This window comes from Mytilus edulis, chromosome 8 (assembly GCF_963676685.1).
Source record: "Mytilus edulis chromosome 8, xbMytEdul2.2, whole genome shotgun sequence".
NCBI lineage: Eukaryota > Metazoa > Mollusca > Bivalvia > Mytilida > Mytilidae > Mytilus > Mytilus edulis.
In genome coordinates this window covers 77,372,442-77,399,943 of record NC_092351.1, presented here as the reverse complement: position 1 = coordinate 77,399,943, position 27,502 = coordinate 77,372,442, and the positions used below count along the sequence as shown (strand labels likewise).

Below are 27,502 nucleotides of genomic sequence, written 5' to 3'. Positions count from 1 at the left end.
GTAGAGTTCCATCAACATTGGTCCATTGGATTCCAAGAACTCGCGCGGACAAAATGTGTGGAAGAAAAATAAGAAAAAAAAGAAACGTAGAATAACAATATGTCACCCCAACTCCGTTGAGGGTGCCATAACTAGATTTGTAATTGCTAGCAATAACGGATGGCACCCTTCCCCCATTGCCAGGTGAGCGGCAGCCATTTTGAAAATTCCAAAGTCAAAGATAACATATACACATGCCAATTAACATTTTTGTAAAGTTTCGTCAATTTTGGAGCATTTTGAAATTTTTGAAATTTTTGCTGTTTCCATGGTTACGGCGGCCATTTTGAAAATTCAAACTTCAAAAGTCAACTCTGCTGATGCCATTGACCATTCCTGTAAAGTTTTATCCAGTTTGCAGCATTTTTTATTTTTTTTGAAATTTTTGACCTTTTAGCATTGTTTCCATGGTAACAACAGATATTTTTGAAATTCCAACTCCAAATGCCACATCTACCAATGTTGCTCATCGTTACTGTGAAGTTTCCTGAAGTTTGGAGCATTTTGAGAATTTTGAAATTTTTGGAGTGGTTTCCATGGCAACATAGTAGTTCCAATGAGTGCCAAAATTATCCAACACCTGTATATAGTGGGCACCTACATTGTATTAAAATATGATGATTCTGAGATAAAGCATATCCAAACAGTTCACTAAAACCAAAAACTGGATTTTTTAACATTTGTTCTGTTTCCATGGTAACGGTAGCCATCTTGAACCATTCCATGTTTCCTGCAACTTTGCACATGGGGGTCCTTAATATAGTAAAGTACCATCAACTTTGGTCCTATAGATTTTGAGAAATCGCCTGGACAAAATGTGTGGAAGAAAAATAATAAAAACTAGATTTGTAATTGCTAGCAATAACGGATGGCACCCTTCCCATCATTGCCAGGTGAGCGGCAGCCATTTTGAAAATTCCAAAGTCGAAGAATGCATTTACAGATGTCCAGTAACATTTTTGCAAAGTTTCATTAAGTTTGAAGCAGTTTGAAATTTTTGATATTTTTGCTGTTTCCATGGTTACGGCGGCCATTTTGAAAATTCCAAAGTGCAGCCCCCACTGTAGTTTGTTCCCTCCATAATTATTTACCATAATATACCATTTATTGTCTGTAGAATAAATTTAACATTGATGTTCTGGAATGTTCTGTGAAAATTCAAAGTTTTGACCTTTTTGCATTGTTTCCATGGTAACAACAGCTATTTTGGAAATTCCAACGACAATTTCCACATCTTCCAATGTTGCTCATCGTTACTGTGAAGTTTCATGAAGTTTGGAACATTTTGAGATTTTTGAAATTTTTGGAGTGGTTTCCATGGCAACATAGTAGTTCCAATGAGTGCCAAAATCATCCAACACCTGTATATAGTGGGCACCTATATTGTATTGAAATATAATGATTCGGACTTAAAGCATATCCAAACAGTTCACCCAAACGAAGAACTGTATTTTTTCACATTTGTTCCGTTTCCATGGTAACTGCGGCCATCTTGAAAATGCCATACCCCGATTGCAAATCTGCACATGCTGGTCAACATTATGGTTAAGTTCCATTAACATTGGTTCATAATATTCCAAGATATAAGCTGGACAAAAAAAAGTGGAAGAAAAAAAATAATAAGAAAAAAAGAAACGTAGAATAACAATATGTCACCCCAACTCCGTTGAGGGTGCCATAATAATAATAAGAAAAAAAAGAAACGTAGAATAACAATACGTCACCCCAACTCCGTTGAGGGTGCCATAAAAAAAGAAACGTAGAATAACAATACGTCACCCCAACTCCGTTGAGGGTGCCATAACTAGATTTGTAATTGCTAGCAATAACGGATGGCACCCTTCCCCCATTGCCAGGTGAGCGGCAGCCATTTTGAAAATTCCAAAGTCAAATAGTGCATCTACAGATGTCAAGTCTACATAAGCTAGGCAACATTTGTTATAAGTTTCATTAAATTTAAAGCATTTTGAAGTTTTTCATATTTTTGCTGTTTCCATGGTAACGGCGGCCATTTTGATTATTCCAAAGTCACACTCCCGCTGCAATCTTTTCCCTCCATAATCATATACCATTGAATGTCTCTAAAATAAATTTAACATTGATGTTCTGGAATGTTCTGTGAAAATTCAAAGTTTTGACCTTTTTGCATTGTTTCCATGGTAACAACAGCTATTTTGGAAATTCAAACGCCAAATGCCACATCTTCCTATGTTGCTCATCGTTACTGTGAAGTTTCCTGAAGTTTGGAGCATTTTGAGAATTTCGAAATTTTTGGTGTAGTTTCCATGGCAACATAGTAGTTCCAATGATCACCAAAATCATCCAACACCTGTATATAGTGGGCACCTACATTGTATTAAAATATAATGTTTCTGAGTTCAAGCATATCCAAACAGTTCACCAAAACAAAAAACTGGATTTTTTCACATTTGTTCTGTTTCCATGGAAACGGTAGCCATCTTGAACCATTCCATGCTTACTGCAACTCTGCACATGGGGGTCCTTACTATAGTAGAGTTCCATCAACATTGGTCCATTGGATTTTGAGAAATCACCCGGACAAAATTTGTTGCAAGAAAAAAAATAATAATAATAATAAGAAAACTAGATTTGTAATTGCTAGCAATAACGGATGGCACCCTTCCCCAATTGCCAGGTGAGCGGCAGCCATTTTGAAAAATCCAAAGTCAAAGAGCGCTTTTACACATGTTTATTAACATTGTTGTAAAATTTCATCTCGTTTGGAGCATTTTGAAATTTTTGAAATTTTTGCTGTTTCCATGGTAACAGTTACCATTTCCAAAATTCCAAAGACAGGTCCAACATTGGAACATGCCATGTTACGTATCTATAAAGTTTCATTGGGATTGATGCTATATTCTTCAAGAAAATGTAGCTTTTATGTGTTTTCCCATAGTGTCAATGTTAAACTTTCGCCCTGTTTTCATGACAATGGCGGCCATTTGGGAACCTCTTGATATTGCATGCACATCTAGGCATATCAGGTAACACTTCCACAAAGTTTCATTCACTTGGGTCTTATAATGAAGAATTTTGAATTTTGAAAATTTTTCACATTTTTGCAGTTTCCATGGAAACGGCAGCCATCTTGAACCATTCCATGGAGCTTGCAACTCTTCACCTAAGGGTCCTTAATATAAAAGAGTTCCATCAACTTTGGTGCCATGGATTTCCATAAAACTCCTGGACAAAATGTGTGGAAGAAAAATAATAAAAACTAGATTTGCCATTGCAAGCAATAGCGGATGGCACCCTTCCCCTATTGCCAGGTGAGCGGCAGCCATTTTGAAAATTCCAAAGTCAAAGACCGCATCTACACATGTCTATTAACATTGTTGTAAAGTTTCCACAATTTTGGAGCATTTTGAAATTTTTGAAATTTTTTGTAGTTTCCATGGCAACGGCGACCATTTTGGAAATTCCGAAGTCCAATGTCTTATCTTTACTTGCCATTGGTCATTTATAATGAGTTTCATTAAGTTTGGCGCATTTTGAGATTTTTGGAGATTTTTGCTGTTTCCATGGTAACGGTATTCATTTCGAAAATTCCAACAACAGTTTCAACATCGACTTATGCCATGTTATATATTCCTAAAGCTTCTTTGAATCTGATCCTATATTCCTTTAGAAAGAGCTGGTTTGGTGTTTTTCCCCATAGGTTCAATGTTACACTTTTCTCCAGTTTCCATGGCAATGGTAGAGATTTTGCAGAAGCTAAGTACTGTTGGTACCTCAGGGCACCACTGCCAACATTTACATAAAGTTTCATTAGGTTGGCTCTTATAACGAAAGATTTAGAATTTTGATTTTTTTTTACATTTTTTTAGTTTCCATGGTAACGACGGCCATTTTGTACCATTCCAATGTTTCTTGCACAACTTCACATGGCGGTTCATATTATGGAATAGTTCCATCAACATTGGTCTGACCAATTCCGAGAAATAGCGTGGACAAAATGTGTGGAAGAATAAAAATAAGAAAAAAAAGAAACGTACAATAACAATGTCACCCCAACTCCGTTGAGGGTGCCATAACTAGATTTGTAATTGCTAGCAATAACGGATGGCACCCTCGTACCCCCATTGCCAGGCGAGCGACAGCCATTTTGGAAATTCCAAAGTCAAAGAGTGCGTCTACACCTGCAGGTTATCATTTTTGCAAAATTTCATTAAGTTTGGAGCATTTTGAAATTTTGGACAATTTTGCTGTTTCCATGGTTACGGCGGCCATTTTGGAAATTCCAACTTCAAAATGCAACTCCGCACATGACAGTCACTATTCCTGTAAAGTTTCATCCAGTTTGCAGCACATAATTCTTTTTGGAAATTTTGAACATTTGTGCTGCAACCATGGTTACAGTAGATAATTCCAAAATTCTAAAAGCAGACATCTCATTGCCACATGTCATGTTATATATCAATACAGTTTCATTAACTTTGGTGCACTACTCTCTGAGAAAATGCAGATTTTATGCATTTTTCCATAGGGTCAATGCAAAACTTGGCCCTAGTTTCCATGACAACGGCGGCCATTTTGAACTATCAAAATATTGTCTTGACATCTTGGCATACTGGAGAACATTTTCATAAAGTTTCATGTCTCTAGAATAAATTTAACATTGATGTTCTGGAATGTTCTGTGAAAATTCAAAGTTTTGACCTTTTTGCATTGTTTCCATGGTAACAACAGATATTTTGGAAATTCCAACGCCAAATTCCGCATCTTCCAATGTTGCTCATCGTTACTGTGAAGTTTCATGAAGTTTGGAGCATTTTGATATTTTTGAAATTTTTGGTGTAGTTTCCATGGCAACATAGTAGTTCCAATGAGTGCCAAAATCATGCAACACCTGTCTATGGCCGGCACCTACATTGTATCAAAATATAATGTTTCTGAGTGAAAGCATATCCAAACAGTTCACCAAAAGAAAAAACTGGATTTTTTCACATTTGTTCTGTTTCCATGGAAACGGGAGCCATCTTGAACCATTCCATGCTTACTGCAACTCTGCATATTGGGGTCCTTACTATAGTAAAGTTCCATCAACATTGGTCCATTGGATTTCGAGAAATCACCTGGACAAAATTTGTTGCAAGAAGAAAAATAATAAGAAAAAAAAGAAACGTAGAATAACAATATGTCACCCCAACTCCGTTGAGGGTGCCATAACAAGTAATCCTGTGTTAGGATGCTAACACAAAAGTCACCAAAACGGACCCCACATCATTGTTCTGCGGTTTCATTGATGCCAAATAATGTGTGTGTAAAGTTTTATTTAATATGAAGACATTTTTTTTTGACATTTTTGCTGTTTCCATGGCAACGGCGGCCATTTTGAAAATTCCAAACTCAAAATTAACGTCTTCACAAGTTAGGCAACATTTGTTATAAGTTTCATTAAATTTGAAGCATTTTGATTTTTTAAATATTTTTGCTGTTTCCATGGTAACGGCGGCCATTTTTAAAATTCCAAACTCAAAAATCAATTCTACACAAGTTAGTCAACATTAGTTTTAAGTTTCATTAAATTTGAAGCATTTTGATGTTTTTCATATTTTTGCTGTTTCCATGGTTACGGCGGCCATTTTGAAAATTCCAAAATGTCACTTCTGCTGCAAATTGTTAACTCCATAATTATATACCATCATATACCATGAAATGTCTCTAGAACAAATTTAACATTGATGTTCTAGAATATTCCATGAAAATTCACCCCCCTAAAATTATGCCATGGAGACCCCCTACTGAAATAAAATTAGTGCCAAGTTGAAGCAGACATATGTCTCTAAATATTCATAAGAGAATATATAATTCCATCTACTCTACATACAGCCGAAAATTTAGGAAATGTAAAAAAAAATTGACCCCACCCATCTTTGAGCCCCCCTAATTATGCCAAGATGACACCCTGGTATCATGGACATTGGGTTCTGCATCCCCCATGATGCAGACCCTTACCCAGAAAAAATATAAAATTTCCATCCTCTACTCCTTCCAAGAAAATGGTAGGACCGTTTAAGGGGTTAGAAAAAGAAAAATAAGAATAATAATAATAACTAGATTTGTAATTGCTAGCAATAACGGATGGCACCCTCGTCCCCCCCATTGCCAGGCGAGCGGCAGCCTTTTTTGGAAATTCTAAAGTCAAAGAAGGCATCTACCCTTGCAAGTTATCATTTTTGCAAAATTTCATTAAGTTTGAAGCATTTTGAAATTTTGGATAATTTTGCTGTTTCCATGGTTACGGCGGCCATTTTGGAAATTCCAACTTCAAAATGCAACTCCGCACATGTCAGTCACTATTCCTGTAAAGTTTCATCCGGTTTGCAGCACTTTATTTTTTTTGGAAATTTTGAACATTTGTGCTGCAACCATGGTTACAGTAGATAATTCCAAAATTCTAAAAGCGTACATCTCATTGCCACATGTCATGTTATATATCAATACAGTTTCATTGACTTTGGTGCACTACTCTCTGAGAAAATGCTGATTTTATGCATTTTTCCATAGGGTCAATGCAAAACTTGGCCCCAGTTTCCATGACAACGGCGGCCATTTTGAACTATCCATATATTGTCTTGACATCTTGGCCTACTGGAGAACATTTTCATAAAGTTTCATCCAGATGGATGTTATAACGAAAGAGTTAGAATTTTTGATATTTTAGCTGTTTCCATGGTAACGGCAGCCATTTTGAAAATTCCAAAGTCAAACTGGAAATCAGCACATGCCAGTTAACATTCCTGTGGAGTTTCTTCCAGTTTGGACCACTTTGATTTTTTTCGCATTTGTGCTGTTTCCATGGAAACGGCGGCCATCTTTTACCATTCCATAGCAAGGTGCACAACTTCAAATGGGGGTCCTCATTATGTTATAGTTCCAACAATATTGGATCACTCAATTCTTAGAAACACGATGGACAAAATGTGTGGAAGAATAATAAAAATAACTAGAATTGCCATTGCAAGCAATAGCGGATGTCACCCTGGTCCACCAATTGCCACTAAGCGGCAGCCATTTCGAAATTTTAACATTAAATCAACTAATTTACTTTACAATGCATCAGTTTGAAATTTTTTAGAAAGTTTATAGCATTTTTAAAATTTTGATGTTTTTACTGTTTCTATGGCAACGGCGGCCATTTTGAAAATTCCAAAGTCATACTTCTGCTTCATATTGTACTCCCCATAATATTTTACAATCATATAAAATTTAATAGCTGTACAACACTAATGTTCTGGAATGTTCCATCACATTTTCTCATTTTTGATGTTTTTGCCTTGTTTCCATGGTAACGGCAGCCATTTTGGAAATTCCAAAGTTGACTGCCATATCTAGATTTGCCAGGCAACATTTCTGTAAAAGTTTAATATATTTTTAAAGAATTTTCAAATTTTTGATATTTTTGATCAGTTTCTATGGGAACATCGTAGTTCCAATGGATCTCAAAAACACCCACAGCGTGTATATAGAGGACAGCTACATAGTATAAAAATGTGATGATTAAATGTTTTGTCATAGTCAAATTATTCACCAAAAACTAAAACTTCATTTTTTCACTCTTTTTCTGTTTCCATGGTAACAGCAGACATCCTGGAAGTGCCAATCTCGACTGCACTTCGGACAATGGTTATTAACATTCTGGTATAGTTCCATTACAATTGGTCCATACGTTTTCAAGAAATAGTCTGGACAAAAAAGTGTGGAATAATAATAATAAAAAAAAGAATCGTACAATAACAATATGTCACCCGACCTCCGTCAGGGTGACATAACTAGATTTGCCATTGCAAGCAATAGCGGATGGCACCCTTCCCCTATTGCCAGGTGAGCGGCAGCCATTTTGAAAATTCCAAAGTCAAAGACCGCATCTACACATGTCTATTAACATTGTTGTAAAGTTTCCACAATTTTGGAGCATTTTGAAATTTTTGAAATTTTTTGTAGTTTCCATGGCAACGGCGACCATTTTGGAAATTCCGAAGTCCAATGTCTTATCTTTACTTGCCATTGGTCATTTATAATGAGTTTCATTAAGTTTGGCGCATTTTGAGATTTTTGGAGATTTTTGCTGTTTCCATGGTAACGGTATTCATTTCGAAAATTCCAACAACAGTTTCAACATCGACTTATGCCATGTTATATATTCCTAAAGCTTCTTTGAATCTGATCCTATATTCCTTTAGAAAGAGCTGGTTTGGTGTTTTTCCCCATAGGTTCAATGTTACACTTTTCTCCAGTTTCCATGGCAATGGTAGAGATTTTGCAGAAGCTAAGTACTGTTGGTACCTCAGGGCACCACTGCCAACATTTACATAAAGTTTCATTAGGTTGGCTCTTATAACGAAAGATTTAGAATTTTGATTTTTTTTTACATTTTTTTAGTTTCCATGGTAACGACGGCCATTTTGTACCATTCCAATGTTTCTTGCACAACTTCACATGGCGGTTCATATTATGGAATAGTTCCATCAACATTGGTCTGACCAATTCCGAGAAATAGCGTGGACAAAATGTGTGGAAGAATAAAAATAAGAAAAAAAAGAAACGTACAATAACAATATGTCACCCCAACTCCGTTGAGGGTGCCATAACTAGATTTGTAATTGCTAGCAATAACGGATGGCACCCTCGTCCCCCCATTGCCAGGCGAGCAGCAGCCATTTTGAACATTTCAAAGTCAAAGAGTGCATCTACACATGCAAGTCATGATTTTTGTAAAATTTCATTGAGTTTGGAGCATTTTGAAATTTTGGACAATTTTGCTGTTTCCATGGTTACGGCAGCCATTTTGGAAATTCCAACTTCAAAATGCAACTCCGCACATGTCAGTCACTATTCCTGTAAAGTTTCATCCAGTTTGCAGCATTTTGATTTTTTTGGAAATTTTGAACATTTGTGCTGCAACCATGGTTACAGTAGATAATTCCAAAATTCTAAAAGCGTACATCTCTTTGCCACATGTCATGTTATATATCAATACAGTTTCATTTACTTTGGTGCACTACTCTCTTAAAAAATGCTGATTTTATGCATTTTTCCATAGGGTCAATGCAAAACTTGGCCCCAGTTTCCATGACAACGGCGGCCATTTTGAACCATCCAAATATTGTCTTGACATCTTGGCATACTGGAGAACATTTTCATAAAGTTTCATCCAGTTGGATGTTATAACGAAAGAGTTAGAATTTTTGATATTTTAGCTGTTTCCATGGTAACGGCAGCCATTTTGAAAATTCCAAAGTCAAACTTGAAATCAGCACATGCCAGTTAACATTCCTGTGGAGTTTCTTCCAGTTTGGAACACTTTGATTTTTTTCGCATTTGTGCTGTTTCCATGGAAACGGCGGCCATCTTTTACCATTCCATAGCAAGGTGCACAACTTCAAATGGGGGTCCTCATTATGTTATAGTTCCAACAATATTGGATCACTCAATTCTTAGAAACACGATGGACAAAATGTGTGGAAGAATAATAAAAATAACTAGATTTGCGATTGCCAGCAATAGCGGATGGCACCCTTTCCCTATTGCCAGGTGAGAGGTAGCCATGGTAACGGCGGCCATTTTGGAAATTCCAAACTCAAAAGTCAAGTCTACAATAGCTAAGCAACATTGGTATAAGTTCTTATAAATTTGAAGCATTCTGAAGTTTTTCGTATGGTTGCTGTTTCCATGGTAACGGCGGCCATTTTGAAAATTCCAAAGTCAACCTGCTCCTGCAATTTGTTCTCACCATAATTATATACCATCATTTAACATAAAATGTCTCTGGAATAAATTTAACATAGATGTTCTGGAATGTTCTATGTTAAACATTCGCCCTGTTTCCATGACAATTGCGGCCATTTTGGAATTTCCTAATATTGTAACAACATCTAGGCATACCAAGGAACATTACCATAAAGTTTCATCCAGCTAGGTCTTATAATGAAAGATTTAGAATTTGCAATTTTTTTCACATTTTATCAGTTTCCATGGCAACAGAAGCCATCTTGATGATGCCATACCCTGTTTGCAAAACTGCATATGCCGGGTAACATTATGGTATAGTTCCATGACCATTGGATCATACAGTGCCAAGATATGGGCTGGACAAAAAGCGTGGAAGAAAAATAAAAATAATAAGAAAAAAAGAAACGTAGAATAACAATACGTCACCCCAACTCCGTTGAGGGTGCCATAATAAGAAAAAAAAGAAACGTAGAATAACAATATGTCACCCCAACTCCGTTGAGGGTGCCATAACTAGAATTGCCATTGCAAGCAATAGCGGATGTCACCCTGGTCCACCAATTGCCACTAAGCGGCAGCCATTTCGAAATTTTAACATTAAATCAACTAATTTACTTTACAATGCATCAGTTTGAAATTTTTTAGAAAGTTTATAGCATTTTTAAAATTTTGATGTTTTTACTGTTTCTATGGCAACGGCGGCCATTTTGAAAATTCCAAAGTCATACTTCTGCTTCATATTGTACTCCCCATAATATTTTACAATCATATAAAATTTAATAGCTGTACAACACTAATGTTCTGGAATGTTCCATCACATTTTCTCATTTTTGATGTTTTTGCCTTGTTTCCATGGTAACGGCAGCCATTTTGGAAATTCCAAAGTTGACTGCCATATCTAGATTTGCCAGGCAACATTTCTGTAAAAGTTTAATATATTTTTAAAGAATTTTCAAATTTTTGAAATTTTTGATCAGTTTCTATGGGAACATCGTAGTTCCAATGGATCTCAAAAACACCCACAGCGTGTATATAGAGGACAGCTACATAGTATAAAAATGTGATGATTAAATGTTTTGTCATAGTCAAATTATTCACCAAAAACTAAAACTTCATTTTTTCACTCTTTTTCTGTTTCCATGGTAACAGCAGACATCCTGGAAGTGCCAATCTCGACTGCACTTCGGACAATGGTTATTAACATTCTGGTATAGTTCCATTACAATTGGTCCATACGTTTTCAAGAAATAGTCTGGACAAAAAAGTGTGGAATAATAATAATAAAAAAAAGAATCGTACAATAACAATATGTCACCCGACCTCCGTCAGGGTGACATAACTAGATTTGTAATTGCTAGCAATAACGGATGGCACCCTCGTCCCCCCCATTGCCAGGCGAGCGGCAGCCTTTTTTGGAAATTCTAAAGTCAAAGAAGGCATCTACCCTTGCAAGTTATCATTTTTGCAAAATTTCATTAAGTTTGAAGCATTTTGAAATTTTGGATAATTTTGCTGTTTCCATGGTTACGGCGGCCATTTTGGAAATTCCAACTTCAAAATGCAACTCCGCACATGTCAGTCACTATTCCTGTAAAGTTTCATCCGGTTTGCAGCACTTTATTTTTTTTGGAAATTTTGAACATTTGTGCTGCAACCATGGTTACAGTAGATAATTCCAAAATTCTAAAAGCGTACATCTCATTGCCACATGTCATGTTATATATCAATACAGTTTCATTGACTTTGGTGCACTACTCTCTGAGAAAATGCTGATTTTATGCATTTTTCCATAGGGTCAATGCAAAACTTGGCCCCAGTTTCCATGACAACGGCGGCCATTTTGAACTATCCATATATTGTCTTGACATCTTGGCCTACTGGAGAACATTTTCATAAAGTTTCATCCAGATGGATGTTATAACGAAAGAGTTAGAATTTTTGATATTTTAGCTGTTTCCATGGTAACGGCAGCCATTTTGAAAATTCCAAAGTCAAACTGGAAATCAGCACATGCCAGTTAACATTCCTGTGGAGTTTCTTCCAGTTTGGACCACTTTGATTTTTTTCGCATTTGTGCTGTTTCCATGGAAACGGCGGCCATCTTTTACCATTCCATAGCAAGGTGCACAACTTCAAATGGGGGTCCTCATTATGTTATAGTTCCAACAATATTGGATCACTCAATTCTTAGAAACACGATGGACAAAATGTGTGGAAGAATAATAAAAATAACTAGATTTGCCATTGCAAGCAATAGCGGATGGCACCCTTTCCCCATTGCCAGGCCAGCGGCAGCCATTCAGAACATTTTTGCTGTTTCCATGGCAACGGCGGCCATTTTGAAAATTCGAAACTCAAAAGTTAAGTCTACATAAGGTAGGCAAGATTTGTTATAAGTTTTATTAAATTTGAAGCATTTTGAAGTTTTTCATAATTTTGCTGTTCCCACGGTAACGGCGGCCATTTTGAATATTCCAAAGTCAAACCCCTGCTGCAATTTTTTCCCTCCATAATCTTATATACCATCATATACCATTTAATGTCTCTAGAATAAATTTAACATTGATGTTCTGGAATGTTCTTTGAAAATTCAAAGTTTTTACCTTTTTGCCTTGTTTCCATGGTAACAACAGATATTTTGGAAATTCCAACGCCACATTCCACATCTTCCAATGTTGCTCATCGTTACTGTGAAGTTTCCTGAAGTTTTGAGTATTTTGAGAATTTTGAAATTTTTCGTGTAGTTTCCATGGCAACATAGTAGTTCCAATGACTGCCAAAATCATACCAAAACCAGTATATAGTGGGCACCTACATTGTATTAAAATATAATGATTCTAAGTTTAAGCATAACGTAATAATTCACCAAAACCAAAATCTCGATTTTATCACAATTGTGCTGTTTCCATGGAAACGACGGCCATTTTTTACCATTCCATAGCAAGGTGCACAACTTCACATGGGGGTCTTCATTATAGTAGAGTTCAATCAACATTGGTCCATTGGATTCCAAGAACTCGCGCGGACAAAATTTGTTGCAAGAAAAATAAGAAAAAAAAGAAACGTAGAATAACAATACGTCACCCCAACTCCGTTGAGGGTGCCATAACTAGATTTGTAATTGCTAGCAATAACGGATGGCACCCTCGTCCCCCATTGCCAGGCGAGCGGCAGCCATTTTGAAATTTCCAAAGTCAAAGAGCGCATTTACAGATGTCTATCAACATTGTTGTAAAATTTCATCAATTTTAGAGCATTTTGAATTTTTTGAATTTTGTGTTGTTTCCATGGAAACGGCGGCCATTTTGAAAAATTCCAAAGTCGAATACCAACTCTTGATGTGCCAATTAACATGTCTGTCAATTTTCAGAAAGTTTGGAGCAATTTGAAATTTTTGGACATTTCTGCTGTTTCCATGGTAACGGTGACCATTTCCAAATTTCCAAAGACACCTACCACATTGGCACATGATAAGGAACATACCATTAAAGTTTCAATGGTTGGATATACCATATTAAGAGTTTAAATACTACTTTAAGATTTTCCCCATAGCGTTTAATGCTAAACATATTTAGTTTCCATGGCAATATAGTAGTTCCAAAGATTCCTAAAATCATCTCAAACCTGTATATGGTGAACACCAACAATATATAAAAATTTGATGATTTTCAGTTCAGGAATATTCAAATTATTCACCAAAAACCAAAAAAATATTTTTTACATTTGTTCTGTTTCCATGGTAACGGCGGCCATCTTGCACATGCCAAAGTCTGCTGCACAACTTCACATGGTGTTCCACATTGTGATATAATTCCATCAACATTGGTCCATTCAATTCCGAGAAATAGCGTGGACAAAATGTGTGGAAGAATAAAAATAATAAGAAAAAAAGAAACGTAGAATAACAATATGTCACCCCAACTCCGTTGAGGGTGCCATAACTAGATTTGTAATTGCTAGCAATAACGGATGGCACCCTCGTCCCCCCAATTGCCAGGCGAGCGGCAGCCATTTTTTGAAATTCCAAAGTCAAAGAGTGCATCTACACCTGCATGTTATCATTTTTGAAAAAAATCATTAAGTTTGGAGCATTTTGAAATTTTGGAGTATTTTGCTGTTTCCATGGTTACGGCGGCCATTTTGGAAATTCCAACTTCAAAATACAACTCCGCACATGACAGTCACTATTCCTGTAAAGTTTCATCCAGTTTGCAGCACTTTAATTTTTTTTGGAAATTTTGAACATTTGTGCTGCAACCATGGTTACAGTAGATAATTCCAAAATTCTAAAAGCGTACATCTCATTGCCACATGTCATGTTATATATCAATACAGTTTCATTTACTTTGGTGCACAACTCTCTGAAAAAAATGCTGATTTTATGCATTTTTCCATAGGGTCAATGACAAACTTGCTCCCAGTTTCCATGACAACGGCGGCCATTTTGGACTATCCAAATATTGTCTTGATATCTTAGCATACTGGGCAACTTTTTCATAAAGTTTCATCCAGTTGGGTCTTATAACGAAAGAGTTAGAATTTTTGATATTTTAGCTTGTTTCCATGGTAACAGCGGCCATTTTGGAAATTCCAAAGTCAAATGGGACATCTCCATATGCTAGTCAATATTTGTGTGAAGTTTCATTAACTTTGGAGCATTTTGATTTTTTGGACATTTTTGCTGTTTCCATGGTAACGGCGGCCATCTTGAAAATGCCATACCCCGATTGCAAATCTGCACATGCTGGTTAACATTATGGTTAAGTTCCATTAACATTGGTTCATAAAATTCCAAGATATAAGCTGGACAAAAATAGTGGAAGAAAAAAAATAATAACTAGATTTGCTATTGCTAGCAATAGCTGAGGATGGCACCCCGTACTGCACATTGTCACAGTAGCATTAATACTTATGAGTGTATAAAAGTCAAATGACATATCTATTATACATGACAGAATCAGCATTTCTTAACACCCCCTCCCCCCCCCCCTTTTTTTTTCTTTTCCGTAGAATACGTTTCAGTTCTATTCATAGTTTGGGAATCCTTTTAAATCTAAAATTAGACACACGCGCGAGTAGGAAGGTGGTGTCACGTGATACTGAAGTATATTATCGTGGACTTAGCATATTAATATTCTTTTTAGAGGGGACCTTGGACAGACAACATGTGTATATATTGACGGAGCGGCGTATTAAACTGTTCAATTTATTTTTCAATAGCTCGCGTATCACACAATACATGTAACTTATCGTGTACAATTTAATTACATGTTTATCGATTGATTTCAGCTAATGTGTATGTTTTAGCAGGTGTGTCATTTACGGATATGTACTTTAACGCAAGTGCAGAAATGTCAGTCATATGTACTCTGAGTGTTTCTCCTTCTCTCGGTGGCGATTTTCTCTTTAAAGCACGATTTTGTATAGAAAAGAAGCATACATATTTTTTATTCTAGCATATTCTAGTACATGTTAGCAGTACAGCATTGCATGTGACCATATGCACAGTACTCCTGATTACGATTTTCGTGGAGTTGTTGTTATATTTTTCAAGAAAATGCAGCTTAAATGAATTTTCCCATAGGATCAATGTTAAACTTTTGTCCAGTTTCCATGGCAACGGTAGAGATTTTGCAGAAGCTAAGTACTGTTGGTACCTCAGGGCACCACTGGCAACATTCACACAAAGTTTCATAAGGCTGGCTCTTATAACAAAAGATTTACAATTTTGAAATTTTTTCACATTTTTGCAGTTTCCATGGTAACGGCAGCCATTTTTTACCAGTCTTATGTCTCTTGCACATCTTAACATGGCAGTTCATATTATGGTATTGTTCCATCGACATGGGTCTGGCCGATTCCGAGAAATAGCATGGACAAAATGTGTGGAAGAATAAAAATAATAATAAAAAGAAAAAAAAGAAACGTAGAATAACAATATGTCACCCCAACTCCGTTGAGGGTGCCATAACTAGAATTGCCATTGCAAGCAATAGCGGATGTCACCCTGGTTCCCCAATTGCCACTAAACGACAGCCATTTCGAAATGTTCCATAAGTTAATGTAGATATATCCATAACAAAAGATCTTTCTGTCAGTTTTCATAGCTTTATGTACGTTTTTCTGTTCTCAACAATTGTGCCGTTTCCATAGCAACGGCGTCCATTTTGGAAATTCCGAACTCAAAAGTCAAGTCTACATTAGCTAGGCAACATTTGTTTTAAGTTTCATTAAATTTGAAGCATTTTGGAGTTTTTCATATTTTTGCTGTTTCCATGGTAACGGCTGCCATTTTGAAAATTCCAAAGTCTAACTTCTGCTGCAAGTTGATCTCTCCATAATTATACACCATCATATACCATTTAATGTCTCTAGAATAAATTTAACACTTATGTTCTGGAATGTTCCATGAAAAATTTACCCCCTCAAATTATGTCTAGAGACCCCCCAGTTGAAAAAAAATGTACCATGTTGAAGTGTGCATGAGTCTCTTAATATCATAGAAGTTTCATATAAATTGGAACACATTTCTATTTTTCACATTTTTGCTGTTTCCATGGCAATGGCAGCCATTTTTTTAATTCCAAAGTAAGGTGCAAAACTACACATGGTGATTAACATTATGTTATAGTTCCATCAACATTGGTCCATTCAGTTCCAAGAACTAAGCTGGACAAAAAGTGCGGAATAAGAATAAGAAAAAAAGAATCGTACAATAACAATATGTCACCCGACCTCCGTCAGGGTGACATAATAAGAACTAGATTTGTAATTGCTAGCAATAACGGATGGCACCCTCGTCCCCCCATTGCCAGGCGAGCGGCAGCCATTTTGGAAATTCCAAAGTCAAAGAGTGCATCTACACCTGCAAGTTATCATTTTTGCAAAATTTCATTAAGTTTGGAGCATTTTGAAATTTTGGACAATTTTGCTGTTTCCATGGTTACGGCGGCCATTTTGGAAATTCCAACTTCAAAATGCAACTCCGCACATGTCAGTCACTATTCCTGTAAAGTTTCATCCAGTTTGCAGCACTTAATTTTTTTTGGACATTTTGAACATTTGTGCTGCAACCATGGTTACAGTAGATAATTCCAAAATTCTAAAAGCAGACATCTCATTGTCACATGTCATGTTATATATCAATACAGTTTCATTTACTTTGGTGCACTACTCTCTGTGAAAATGCTGATTTTATGCATTTTTCCATAGGGTCAATGCAAAACTTGGCCCCAGTTTCCATGACAACAGCGGCCATTTTGAACTATCATAATATTGTCTTGGCATCTTGGCATACTGGAGAACATTTTCATAAAGTTTCATCTTGTTGGATCTTATAACGAAAGAGTTAGAACTTTTGATATTTTAGCTGTTTCCATGGTAACGGCAGCCATTTTAAAAATTCCAAAGTCAAACTGGAAATCAGGACATGCCAGTTAACATTCCTGTGGAGTTTCTTCCAGTTTGGACCACTTTGATTTTTTTCGCATTTGTGCTGTTTCCATGGAAACGGCGGCCATTTTTTACCATTCCATACCAAGGTGCACAACTTCAGATGGTGGTCCTCATTATAGTAGAGTTCCATCAACATTGGTCCATAGGATTCCAAGAACTCGCGCGGACAAAATGTGTGGAAGAAAAATAAGAAAAAAAAGAAACGTAGAATAACAATATGTCACCCCAACTCCGTTGAGGGTGCCATAAAAAAAGAAACGTAGAAAAGCAATATGTCACCCCAACTCCGTTGAGGGTGCCATAACTAGATTTGCCATTGCAAGCAATAGCGGATGGCACCCTTCCCACATTGCCACTAAACTGCAGGCAGTTCGAAAATTTTAAAGTCAGAGACCGCATCTACAGATGTTTATTAACATTGTTGTAAAGTTTCCTCAATTTTGGAGCATTTTGAATTGTAGTTTCCATGGCCGTTGAGGGTGCCATAACTAGATTTGCCATTGCAAGCAATAGCGGAGGATGTCACCCCGTTCTTGACATTGTCACAGTAGCAGCAACCAGTTTGAGTGTATCAAAGTCGCATGGCACGTCTAGTATACATGCCTTTGACCCCCCCCCCCCCCCTTTTCTCTTCTCGTAGACTAAGAGTGATGTCTATTTTTAGTTGGGGAACTCTTTAAAATCTTAAATTAGACACACGCTTGAGGAAGAAAGGTGCTGTCACGTGATACTGAAGTAAATTATCGTGGAGTTCGTACATTACTATTCTTTTTAGAGGGGACCTTGGACAGACAACATGTGTATATATTGACGGAGCGGCATACTAACTGTTCATTTTATTCTTCAATATCTCGCGTATCACACGATACAAGTATTTTATCTTGTACAATTTAATTACACGCTTATCGATTGATTTCAGCTAATGTGTATATTTTTGCAGGTGTTCGATTAACGGATGTGTACTTTAATGCAAGTGCAGAAATGTCAATTATGTGTACTCTTCATGTTTCTCTCTCTCTCTCTCTCTCAGTGGCGATTTTCTCTTCAGAGCACGATTTTTGTATAGAATAGAAAGAAGCACGTTAAATTATATATTCGTTTTCTTCTAGCATATTCTAGAAGATGTTTTGCACATAGTCTTCATCACAGAAATTTGTCTCAAATTTTCGAGTTTTTTTTTTTTTTTTTTTTTTAAGGCTGTTTCCATGGCAACGGCGGCCATTTTGAAAATTTCAAAGACAGATGACAATACAATAGCATTTAAACGGGAATGAGCTTAAAATTTGTACGAAAATGTTACTTTGACGTTTTTTACCATATGGGTCCAATGTGCACTTTTAGCGTTATCTCCATGGTAACAGCAGCTATCTTAAAAATTCCAACGGCAATGAATTCTACAGTTTATACTGCTGTTTTCTACTTACGGTTTTTTTTGCCGTATCTGTAGCGGTTTATTTTCTATGAATTAATTAAGGATTTATTTTCGTTTTTTTCACGTTTGGACCGTTTCCATGACAACGGTAGCCATTTTAAAAGTTCTTAAGATGGATGTCACGCCTTCTAACGATGAGTTATTTGTTCTGAAAGTTTCATTAAATTTGGACCATTTTTCGGTTTTTTACATGTTTGCCGTTTCCATGGAAACGGCGGCCATCTTGAACCATTCCATGCTTACTGCAACTTTGCACATGGGGATTGTTATTATGGTGCAGTTTTATAAATATATGTCAAGGCATCTCCGAGAAATCGGCTGGACAAAAAGTGTGGAAGAAAAAATTCGTAGAATAACAATATATCCCCCCTTTTTCAAAGGGGTGACATAACTAGATTTGTAATTGCTAGCAATAACGGATGGCACCCTTCCCATCATTGCCAGGTGAGCGGCAGCCATTTTGAAAATTCCAAAGTCGAAGAATGCATTTACAGATGTCCAGTAACATTTTTGCAAAGTTTCATTAAGTTTGAAGCAGTTTGAAATTTTTGATATTTTTGCTGTTTCCATGGTTACGGCGGCCATTTTGAAAATTCCAAAGTGCAGCCCCCACTGTAGTTTGTTCCCTCCATAATTATTTACCATAATATACCATTTATTGTCTGTAGAATAAATTTAACATTGATGTTCTGGAATGTTCTGTGAAAATTCAAAGTTTTGACCTTTTTGCATTGTTTCCATGGTAACAACAGCTATTTTGGAAATTCCAACGACAATTTCCACATCTTCCAATGTTGCTCATCGTTACTGTGAAGTTTCATGAAGTTTGGAACATTTTGAGATTTTTGAAATTTTTGGAGTGGTTTCCATGGCAACATAGTAGTTCCAATGAGTGCCAAAATCATCCAACACCTGTATATAGTGGGCACCTATATTGTATTGAAATATAATGATTCGGACTTAAAGCATATCCAAACAGTTCACCCAAACGAAGAACTGTATTTTTTCACATTTGTTCCGTTTCCATGGTAACTGCGGCCATCTTGAAAATGCCATACCCCGATTGCAAATCTGCACATGCTGGTCAACATTATGGTTAAGTTCCATTAACATTGGTTCATAATATTCCAAGATATAAGCTGGACAAAAAAAAGTGGAAGAAAAAAAATAACTAGATTTGTAATTGCTAGCAATAACGGATGGCACCCTCGTCCCCCCAATTGCCAGGCGAGCGGCAGCCATTTTTTGAAATTCCAAAGTCAAAGAGTGCATCTACACCTGCATGTTATCATTTTTGAAAAAAATCATTAAGTTTGGAGCATTTTGAAATTTTGGAGTATTTTGCTGTTTCCATGGTTACGGCGGCCATTTTGGAAATTCCAACTTCAAAATACAACTCCGCACATGACAGTCACTATTCCTGTAAAGTTTCATCCAGTTTGCAGCACTTTAATTTTTTTTGGAAATTTTGAACATTTGTGCTGCAACCATGGTTACAGTAGATAATTCCAAAATTCTAAAAGCGTACATCTCATTGCCACATGTCATGTTATATATCAATACAGTTTCATTTACTTTGGTGCACAACTCTCTGAAAAAAATGCTGATTTTATGCATTTTTCCATAGGGTCAATGACAAACTTGCTCCCAGTTTCCATGACAACGGCGGCCATTTTGGACTATCCAAATATTGTCTTGATATCTTAGCATACTGGGCAACTTTTTCATAAAGTTTCATCCAGTTGGGTCTTATAACGAAAGAGTTAGAATTTTTGATATTTTAGCTTGTTTCCATGGTAACAGCGGCCATTTTGGAAATTCCAAAGTCAAATGGGACATCTCCATATGCTAGTCAATATTTGTGTGAAGTTTCATTAACTTTGGAGCATTTTGATTTTTTGGACATTTTTGCTGTTTCCATGGTAACGGCGGCCATCTTGAAAATGCCATACCCCGATTGCAAATCTGCACATGCTGGTTAACATTATGGTTAAGTTCCATTAACATTGGTTCATAAAATTCCAAGATATAAGCTGGACAAAAATAGTGGAAGAAAAAAAATAATAACTAGATTTGCCATTGCAAGCAATAGCGGATGGCACCCTTCCCCTATTGCCAGGTGAGCGGTAGCCATGGTAACGGCGGCCATTTTGGAAATTCCAAACTCAAAAGTCAAGTTAACATTAGCTGAGCAACATTTGTTATAAGTTTCAATAAATTTGAAGCATTTTGAAGTTTTTTGTATTTTTGCTGTTTCCATGGTAACGGCGGCCATTTTGAATATTCCAAAGTCAAACCCCCGCTGCAATTTTTTCCCTCCACAATCATATACCATTTAATGTCTCTAGAATAAATTAAACATTGATGTTCTAGAATGTTCTGTGAAAATTCAAAGTTTTGAACTTTTTGCATTGTTTCCATGGTAACAAGAGCGATTTTGGAAATTCCAACGCCAAATTCCACATCTTCCAATGTTGCTCATCGTTACTGTGAAGTTTCATTAAGTTTGGAACATTTTGAGATTTTTGAATTTTTTGGAGTTGTTTCCATGGCAACATAGTAGTTCCAATGAGTGCCAAAATCATACAACACTTGTATATAGTGGGCACCTACATTGTATTAAAATATAATGATTCTGAGTTAAATAGTATTCAAATAGTTCACCAAAACAAAAAACTGGATTTTTTCACATTTGTTTCGTTTCCATGGTAACGGCAGCCATCTTGACGGTGCCATACCCAGTTCGCAAAACTTCGTATGCTGGGTAACATTATGGTATAGTTCCATCACCATTGGAGCATACAGTGCCAAGATATGGACTGGACAAAAAGCGTGGAAGAAAAATAAAAATAATAAGAAAAAAAGAAACGTAGAATAACAATACGTCACCCCAACTCCGTTGAGGGTGCCATAATAAGAAAAAAAGAAACGTAGAAAAGCAATATGTCACCCCAACTCCGTTGAGGGTGCCATAATAAGAAAAAAAGAAACGTAGAATAACAATATGTCACCCCAACTCCGTTGAGGGTGCCATAACTAGATTTGCCATTGCAAGCAATAGCGGATGGCACCCTTCCCACATTGCCACTAAACTGCAGCCAGTTCGAAAATTCCAAAGTCAAAGACCACATCTACAGACGTTTACTAACATTGTTGTAAAGTTTCCTCAATTTTGGAGCATTTTGAAGTTTTTGAAATTTTTGTAGTTTCCATGGCAACGGCGGCCATTTTGGAAATTCCGAAGTCAAAAGTCTGATCTTTACTTGCCATTGGTCATTTATAATGAGTTTGATAAAGTTTGGAGCATTTTGAGATTTTTTGACATTTTTGATGTTTCCATGGTAACGGTGTCCATTTCGAAAATTCCAACAACAGTTTCAATATCGACTTATGCCATGTTATATATTCATAAAGTTTCTTTGAGTTTGATCTCATATTCCTTTAGAAAAGGCTGATTTGATGTTTTTTCCCATAGGTTCAATGTTAAACTTTTCTCCAGTTTCCATGGCAATGGTACAGATTTTGCAGAAGCTAAGTACTGTTGGTACCTCAGGGCACCACTGCCAACATTTACATAAAGTTTCATTAGGTTGGCTCTTATAATAAAAGATTTAGAATTTGGATTTTTTTTTACATTTTTGCAGTTTCCATGGTAACGGCGGCCATTTTTTACCATTCCAATGTCTCTTGCACAGCTTCAAATGGAGGTTCATATTATGGTATAGTTCAATCAACATTGGTCTGACCAATTCCAAGAAATAGCGTGGACAAAATGTGTGGAAGAATAAAAATAAGAAAAAAAAGAAACGAACAATAACAATATGTCACCCCAACTCCGTTGAGGGTGCCATAATAAGAAAAAAAAGAAACGTAGAATAACAATATGTCACCCCAACTCCGTTGAGGGTGCCATAATAAGAAAAAAAAGAAACGTAGAATAACAATATGTCACCCCAACTCCGTTGAGGGTGCCATAATAAGAAACCGAACAAAAACATAAAGTCCCCAAAACTCCGTTTTGGTGACTTAATAATAAGAAAAAAAAAAGAAACGTAGAATAACAATACGTCACCCCAACTCCGTTGAGGGTGCCATAAAAAAGAAACGTAGAATAACAATATGTCACCCCAACTCCGTTGAGGGTGCCATAATAAGAAAAAAAAGAAACGTAGAATAACAATATGTCACCCCAACTCCGTTGAGGGTGCCATAATAAGAAAAAAAAGAAACGTAGAATAACAATATGTCACCCCAACTCCGTTGAGGGTGCCATAATAAGAAAAAAAAGAAACGTAGAATAACAATATGTCACCCCAACTCCGTTGAGGGTGCCATAATAAGAAAAACTAGAATTGCCATTGCAAGCAATAGCGGATGTCACCCTGGTCCACCAATTGCCACTAAACAGCAGCCATGGTAACGGCAGCCATTTTGGAAATTCCAAAGTTGAATGCCGCATCTAGATTTACAAGTTAACATTTCTGTAACGTTTCATACATTTTTGAAGAATTTTCAAAATTTTGCTATTTTTGAACAGTTTCCATGGCAACATTTGAAAATTCCAGTCATACTGCTGCTTCATATTGTGCTGTCCATAATATTATACCATCATATAACATTTAAGGGCTGTAGAATTAATTTAACCCTTATGTTCTGGAATGTTCCATGAAATTTTTCATATTTTTGCTGTTTCCATGGCAATGGCAGCCATGTTTTTAATTCCAAAGTCAGGTGCACAACTAGACATGGTGATCAACATTATGTTATAGTTCCATCAACATTGGTCCATTCAGTTCCGAGAACTAAGCTGGACAAAAAGTGTGGAATAAGAATAATAAAAAAAGAATCGAACAATAACAATATGTCACCCGACCTCCGTCAGGGTGACATAAAAAGAAACGTAGAATAACAATACGTCACCCCAACTCCGTTGAGGGTGCCATAATAAATATGGAAAGCCCAAGAAACAGAAATATATAGACAATAACTGTTTAGTGTCTTTAAATGTCAGCTGTATTTGTACGAGGCTAGGAAACAAGGTGTATGCGAGCTTTTAGCGAGCTGTTACACCTGTTTGGAGCCGAGTACACATACAGCTGATATTTAAAGACACTAAACAGTTATTGTCTTTATTCTGAAATTAATTCTGTATTTTATTTGTGTTTTGATAGACACAAAAACACATGTTTAACCTCAGGGGGGGGGGGGGGGGGGTAAGTGGTAGGGTTGAGCCGCTGGAATAGGTCACTTTTTCATGCTCTATGATATATGAAAAGGGTGAGAAATTCAGATGAAATATATCAATAGGTTGATATTATCACTTGCTTGCTTGCTATCTGAAACTAATCAGATGTCCGTATTTATTCTTGTTGCGGTTAAACCGCAGTTGTAAATGCATCAGTTATTTGTTAAACCAATTAAACTCTATTTATTCTGATGTGGTATTTCCACTGATGCCAGTGATAGATGCAATAAATCCAACTATTTTGATATTTGCACCTAATTATCATTCAAGGGTTTGTATACATAAAACATGATAACAATTATTTAAAGAAATTCCATTGTGACAGCGTCCTTTACTAGGGAACGGCAATGAAACTTTTTATCAGTTTTTAATTAATATTTAAACATGTTAAAATCAGTAAAGGTGTTACACTCTGGAGTGATATTACATTTATCTTACCATAGAAGTAATACCATCTATGATCTGACCAAACGTCTGAATTTTATATGTATTGTATTTTGGAATTGAAATATCTTCATAATGAAAGATGTAAAATGGGCAATAAGAAAAAAGTGTTTAAGATATGACAAATTTATTGGAAAGGAAGGTGATTTTATTGCGACTATATTGCTTCTGAACGAGATGATGAGTGGTGAAAATATTGAAATATATCTATAGGTCTGTTTTTTGTTAATTATTAATATATGAAAAGGTATATATTTTTGATTTACAAAATATATGAAAAGGGTGGGGTACTTGATGTCTCAGCTACTCACCCCTACCAAAAAAAGTTTGAAGTGCCCTTGAGGGCTGTGTATTAATACGATACAGTAATCACACATTCAGCTGAAGACGGGTTCGCAAAAAAAAAGAATCTCGAATAGTCAACAATATAATACATCGCTCAAGGTGAATAATTATCTATTTTAACATAACAACTAACTTAAACAGTAAAAACAAATAACAAAACATTGTTCAATTTGAAACAGGAGTGTATGAGTTGTCCTACGCTTCAGACTCGACATTCACTAAACATGCCTGCTGAAATTGACATGGTTGTGTTTGTTATACAGTCATACACATTCAAGTTTTGAAATCGATAGTTGTCATCTCATAGAAAAGACTGCTGTTAATGTGTGTATGTTATCAGGAAATTGGTGTGTATGTTAGTGCTCTACAGAAATGTTTGAAAACAAATAGAACGTATAAAAGTAATCGTTAATTCGCAATTAATAATTAGTCGTTGGAATGCGACTGCAATACACATTCTGAGGTAACGCAGGTTCAAGCAATACTCAGTCCGGCAGTGGGTGGAGCTTCGTACGCATCGTCAAATAAAGATTGAGCCTAAGGAACACAACTGTCCAATAAAGGAATGGACTTATTTGTTTTTTTGTCGTCTTTCAATTTTGTCAGTATATCTTATATTGGTTTATTTCATTGTTGAGGGCGTACGACCTATTCTTTTAATGACATTTTAGTCTGTTGTGGAGAGTTGTCTCTTATGCGCTTTATATGTCCTTTTGATATCTTTTTTCTAGATATGACAGAAGACGCTTTGAACGCAGTTCCACCAGTTGATGCACTACGTTTGTTGTCAGAACACATCGGATACAGCATCATGCAACTTGCTATCGAGTTAGGCGTGGATATAAGTACTATACAAGAGATTCAGCATAATCATAAAAACAATCTTAAGGTACAGATCAAGACTATTTTAATGAAATGGAGGAAGAACAATTTCCCAAAGCCAACAGTTGAACGACTATTAAAGGCCTTTGATCGGGTTGGCAAATATGCTACAGCATACTCAGTCTTGAAAGGATACTTTTAAAATGAATGTGAATGAAAACTGTAGATTTTAGTTAAACTTGTAAATGTCTGTAAAAATATGTTTAAACTTTCATTTGTATGTACTAAATATGTACCCTTTAGAGCTGCAGTTATATTTAGTTTGTGCATGTTTACATTAGTGAAAAATATAGTTTATTCATCAAAGCTTGTGATCATGAAATCAATGCAAGAAAAATCACTAATATACAAAAGGCAAACTTTTCATTATTCATAAAATTGGGAAAGGAAATGGGGAATGTGTCAAAGAGACAACAACCCGACCATAGAAAAAACAACAGCAGAAGGTCACCAACAGGTCTTCAATGTAGCGAGACATTCCCGCACCCGGAGGCGTCCTTCAGCTGGCCCCTAAACAAATATATAAACTACTTTTGTTCCTGTAAGTTGTTTTGCAATGCCACAACCATGAAAACATTTTGAGTATCTGACTTGTGATGAATACTATACAAATGGAAGATATACGCAAGACTATGGAAAAATGTTAAAATGAATTTCAGATTATTGATAGTTTTAGTTTCTCTCAAGTGATTGGAATATATTGTCAAAGATAAAACATATTTGGAAGAGAAAGGACCCTTAGTGCTATTGACGTTGGGGTTATAGCGTGGAAGGTTAAGGTTACGGTTAACATAAAATATTAAACAAAATTTGACGAACAGTTTATGGATGGTAAATTAATTTCTCCCGTACATATAAAGGCGGCGAACATGCATATTGATTTTTGATTCAATGGGTCGTTGATCGAGGTCACTGTTATTAAAATATATGTTCGTCGTTGACTCATTACCTTATGTTTTTACTATACAAATTTTAATCATAAATCAGTGGCGAAATATATAAGAAGGACATTTAAACATATAGATCTAAAACAAACTGACTAAAGAAAAAATAAAGAGACAAATAATACTACACAAGACACAACATAGAAAATTAAAGACTAAGCAACATGAACCCCACCAAAAACTAGGGGTGATCTAACGTGATCTAGTAGGGTAAGAATATCCTGCTTCGCATGTGGCACCCGTTGTATAGCTCATTTTACTAAAAACCTGGTAAAATAGTATAATTCGGTTTGTCATATTCATGAAAAGGGAACGGGATTGCAGTTACGACATAAGGAACATATCCGATATCATCTGTGAAACGGATATTCCGTAATCGTCAACCATCTTGTGATGGCGTCCGTAAAATTTTACATGTAAAACTCTTGGTTGAAAAGCTTGCTTGTGAGCAGCAACCATTTATCAAGGAAAACCCTGGAGTATCGTATCAGTTTGGAGATATATACTCCGTATACAGCTGACGCTGCTAGAATGTTGCTACATAGAAATGGAAAGTTCACAATTGGGATGCTTAAATCATCTCTTTTGTCGTAAAGTTTTGTTTTCAACCGACCCTCATTGTCAATTTCAAGATGTAAGTCAAAATATAAGCAGACCTAATTGGTATCTGTTGTATCCTTTATCTCTAGTTCGATTGGATATATGCGTCCGAATTTTGATTTATTTATAGAAAGAACATCATCTATATAGTGGAAAGTAAAGTTAATGGATATTGCTTCTTTTCTCTCTTCCTAAGAAGTTCCTGTATAAAGGAACAAGTCGTCCTTTTAACGTAACAAATATGTTGTCAATCAAGAAATCTTGATAATATATGTTAGTTTCAAAGAATTTTGTTGTTTGAATCAGAGTGATTCTTTACAGAGTGGTATTTATCCTTCCCTAAAACAAGATACTTGTGTC

At 36.1% G+C, this 27,502-nt stretch overlaps 1 protein-coding gene across 1 annotated transcript in view; it reads left to right on the top strand.

The window, feature by feature from the left end:
• LOC139484365 (uncharacterized) overlaps nt 1-25,840 on the top strand; it is a 115,315-nt gene extending 89,475 nt beyond the window's left edge. Inside the window, exon 15 of the mRNA XM_071268102.1 lies at nt 25,448-25,840. Coding sequence (XP_071124203.1) covers nt 25,448-25,740 — 293 coding nt within the window. The 3' untranslated portion in view covers nt 25,741-25,840. The remainder of the gene's footprint in view (nt 1-25,447) is intronic.
• The last annotated feature ends 1,662 nt before the right edge of the window (nt 25,841-27,502 follow it).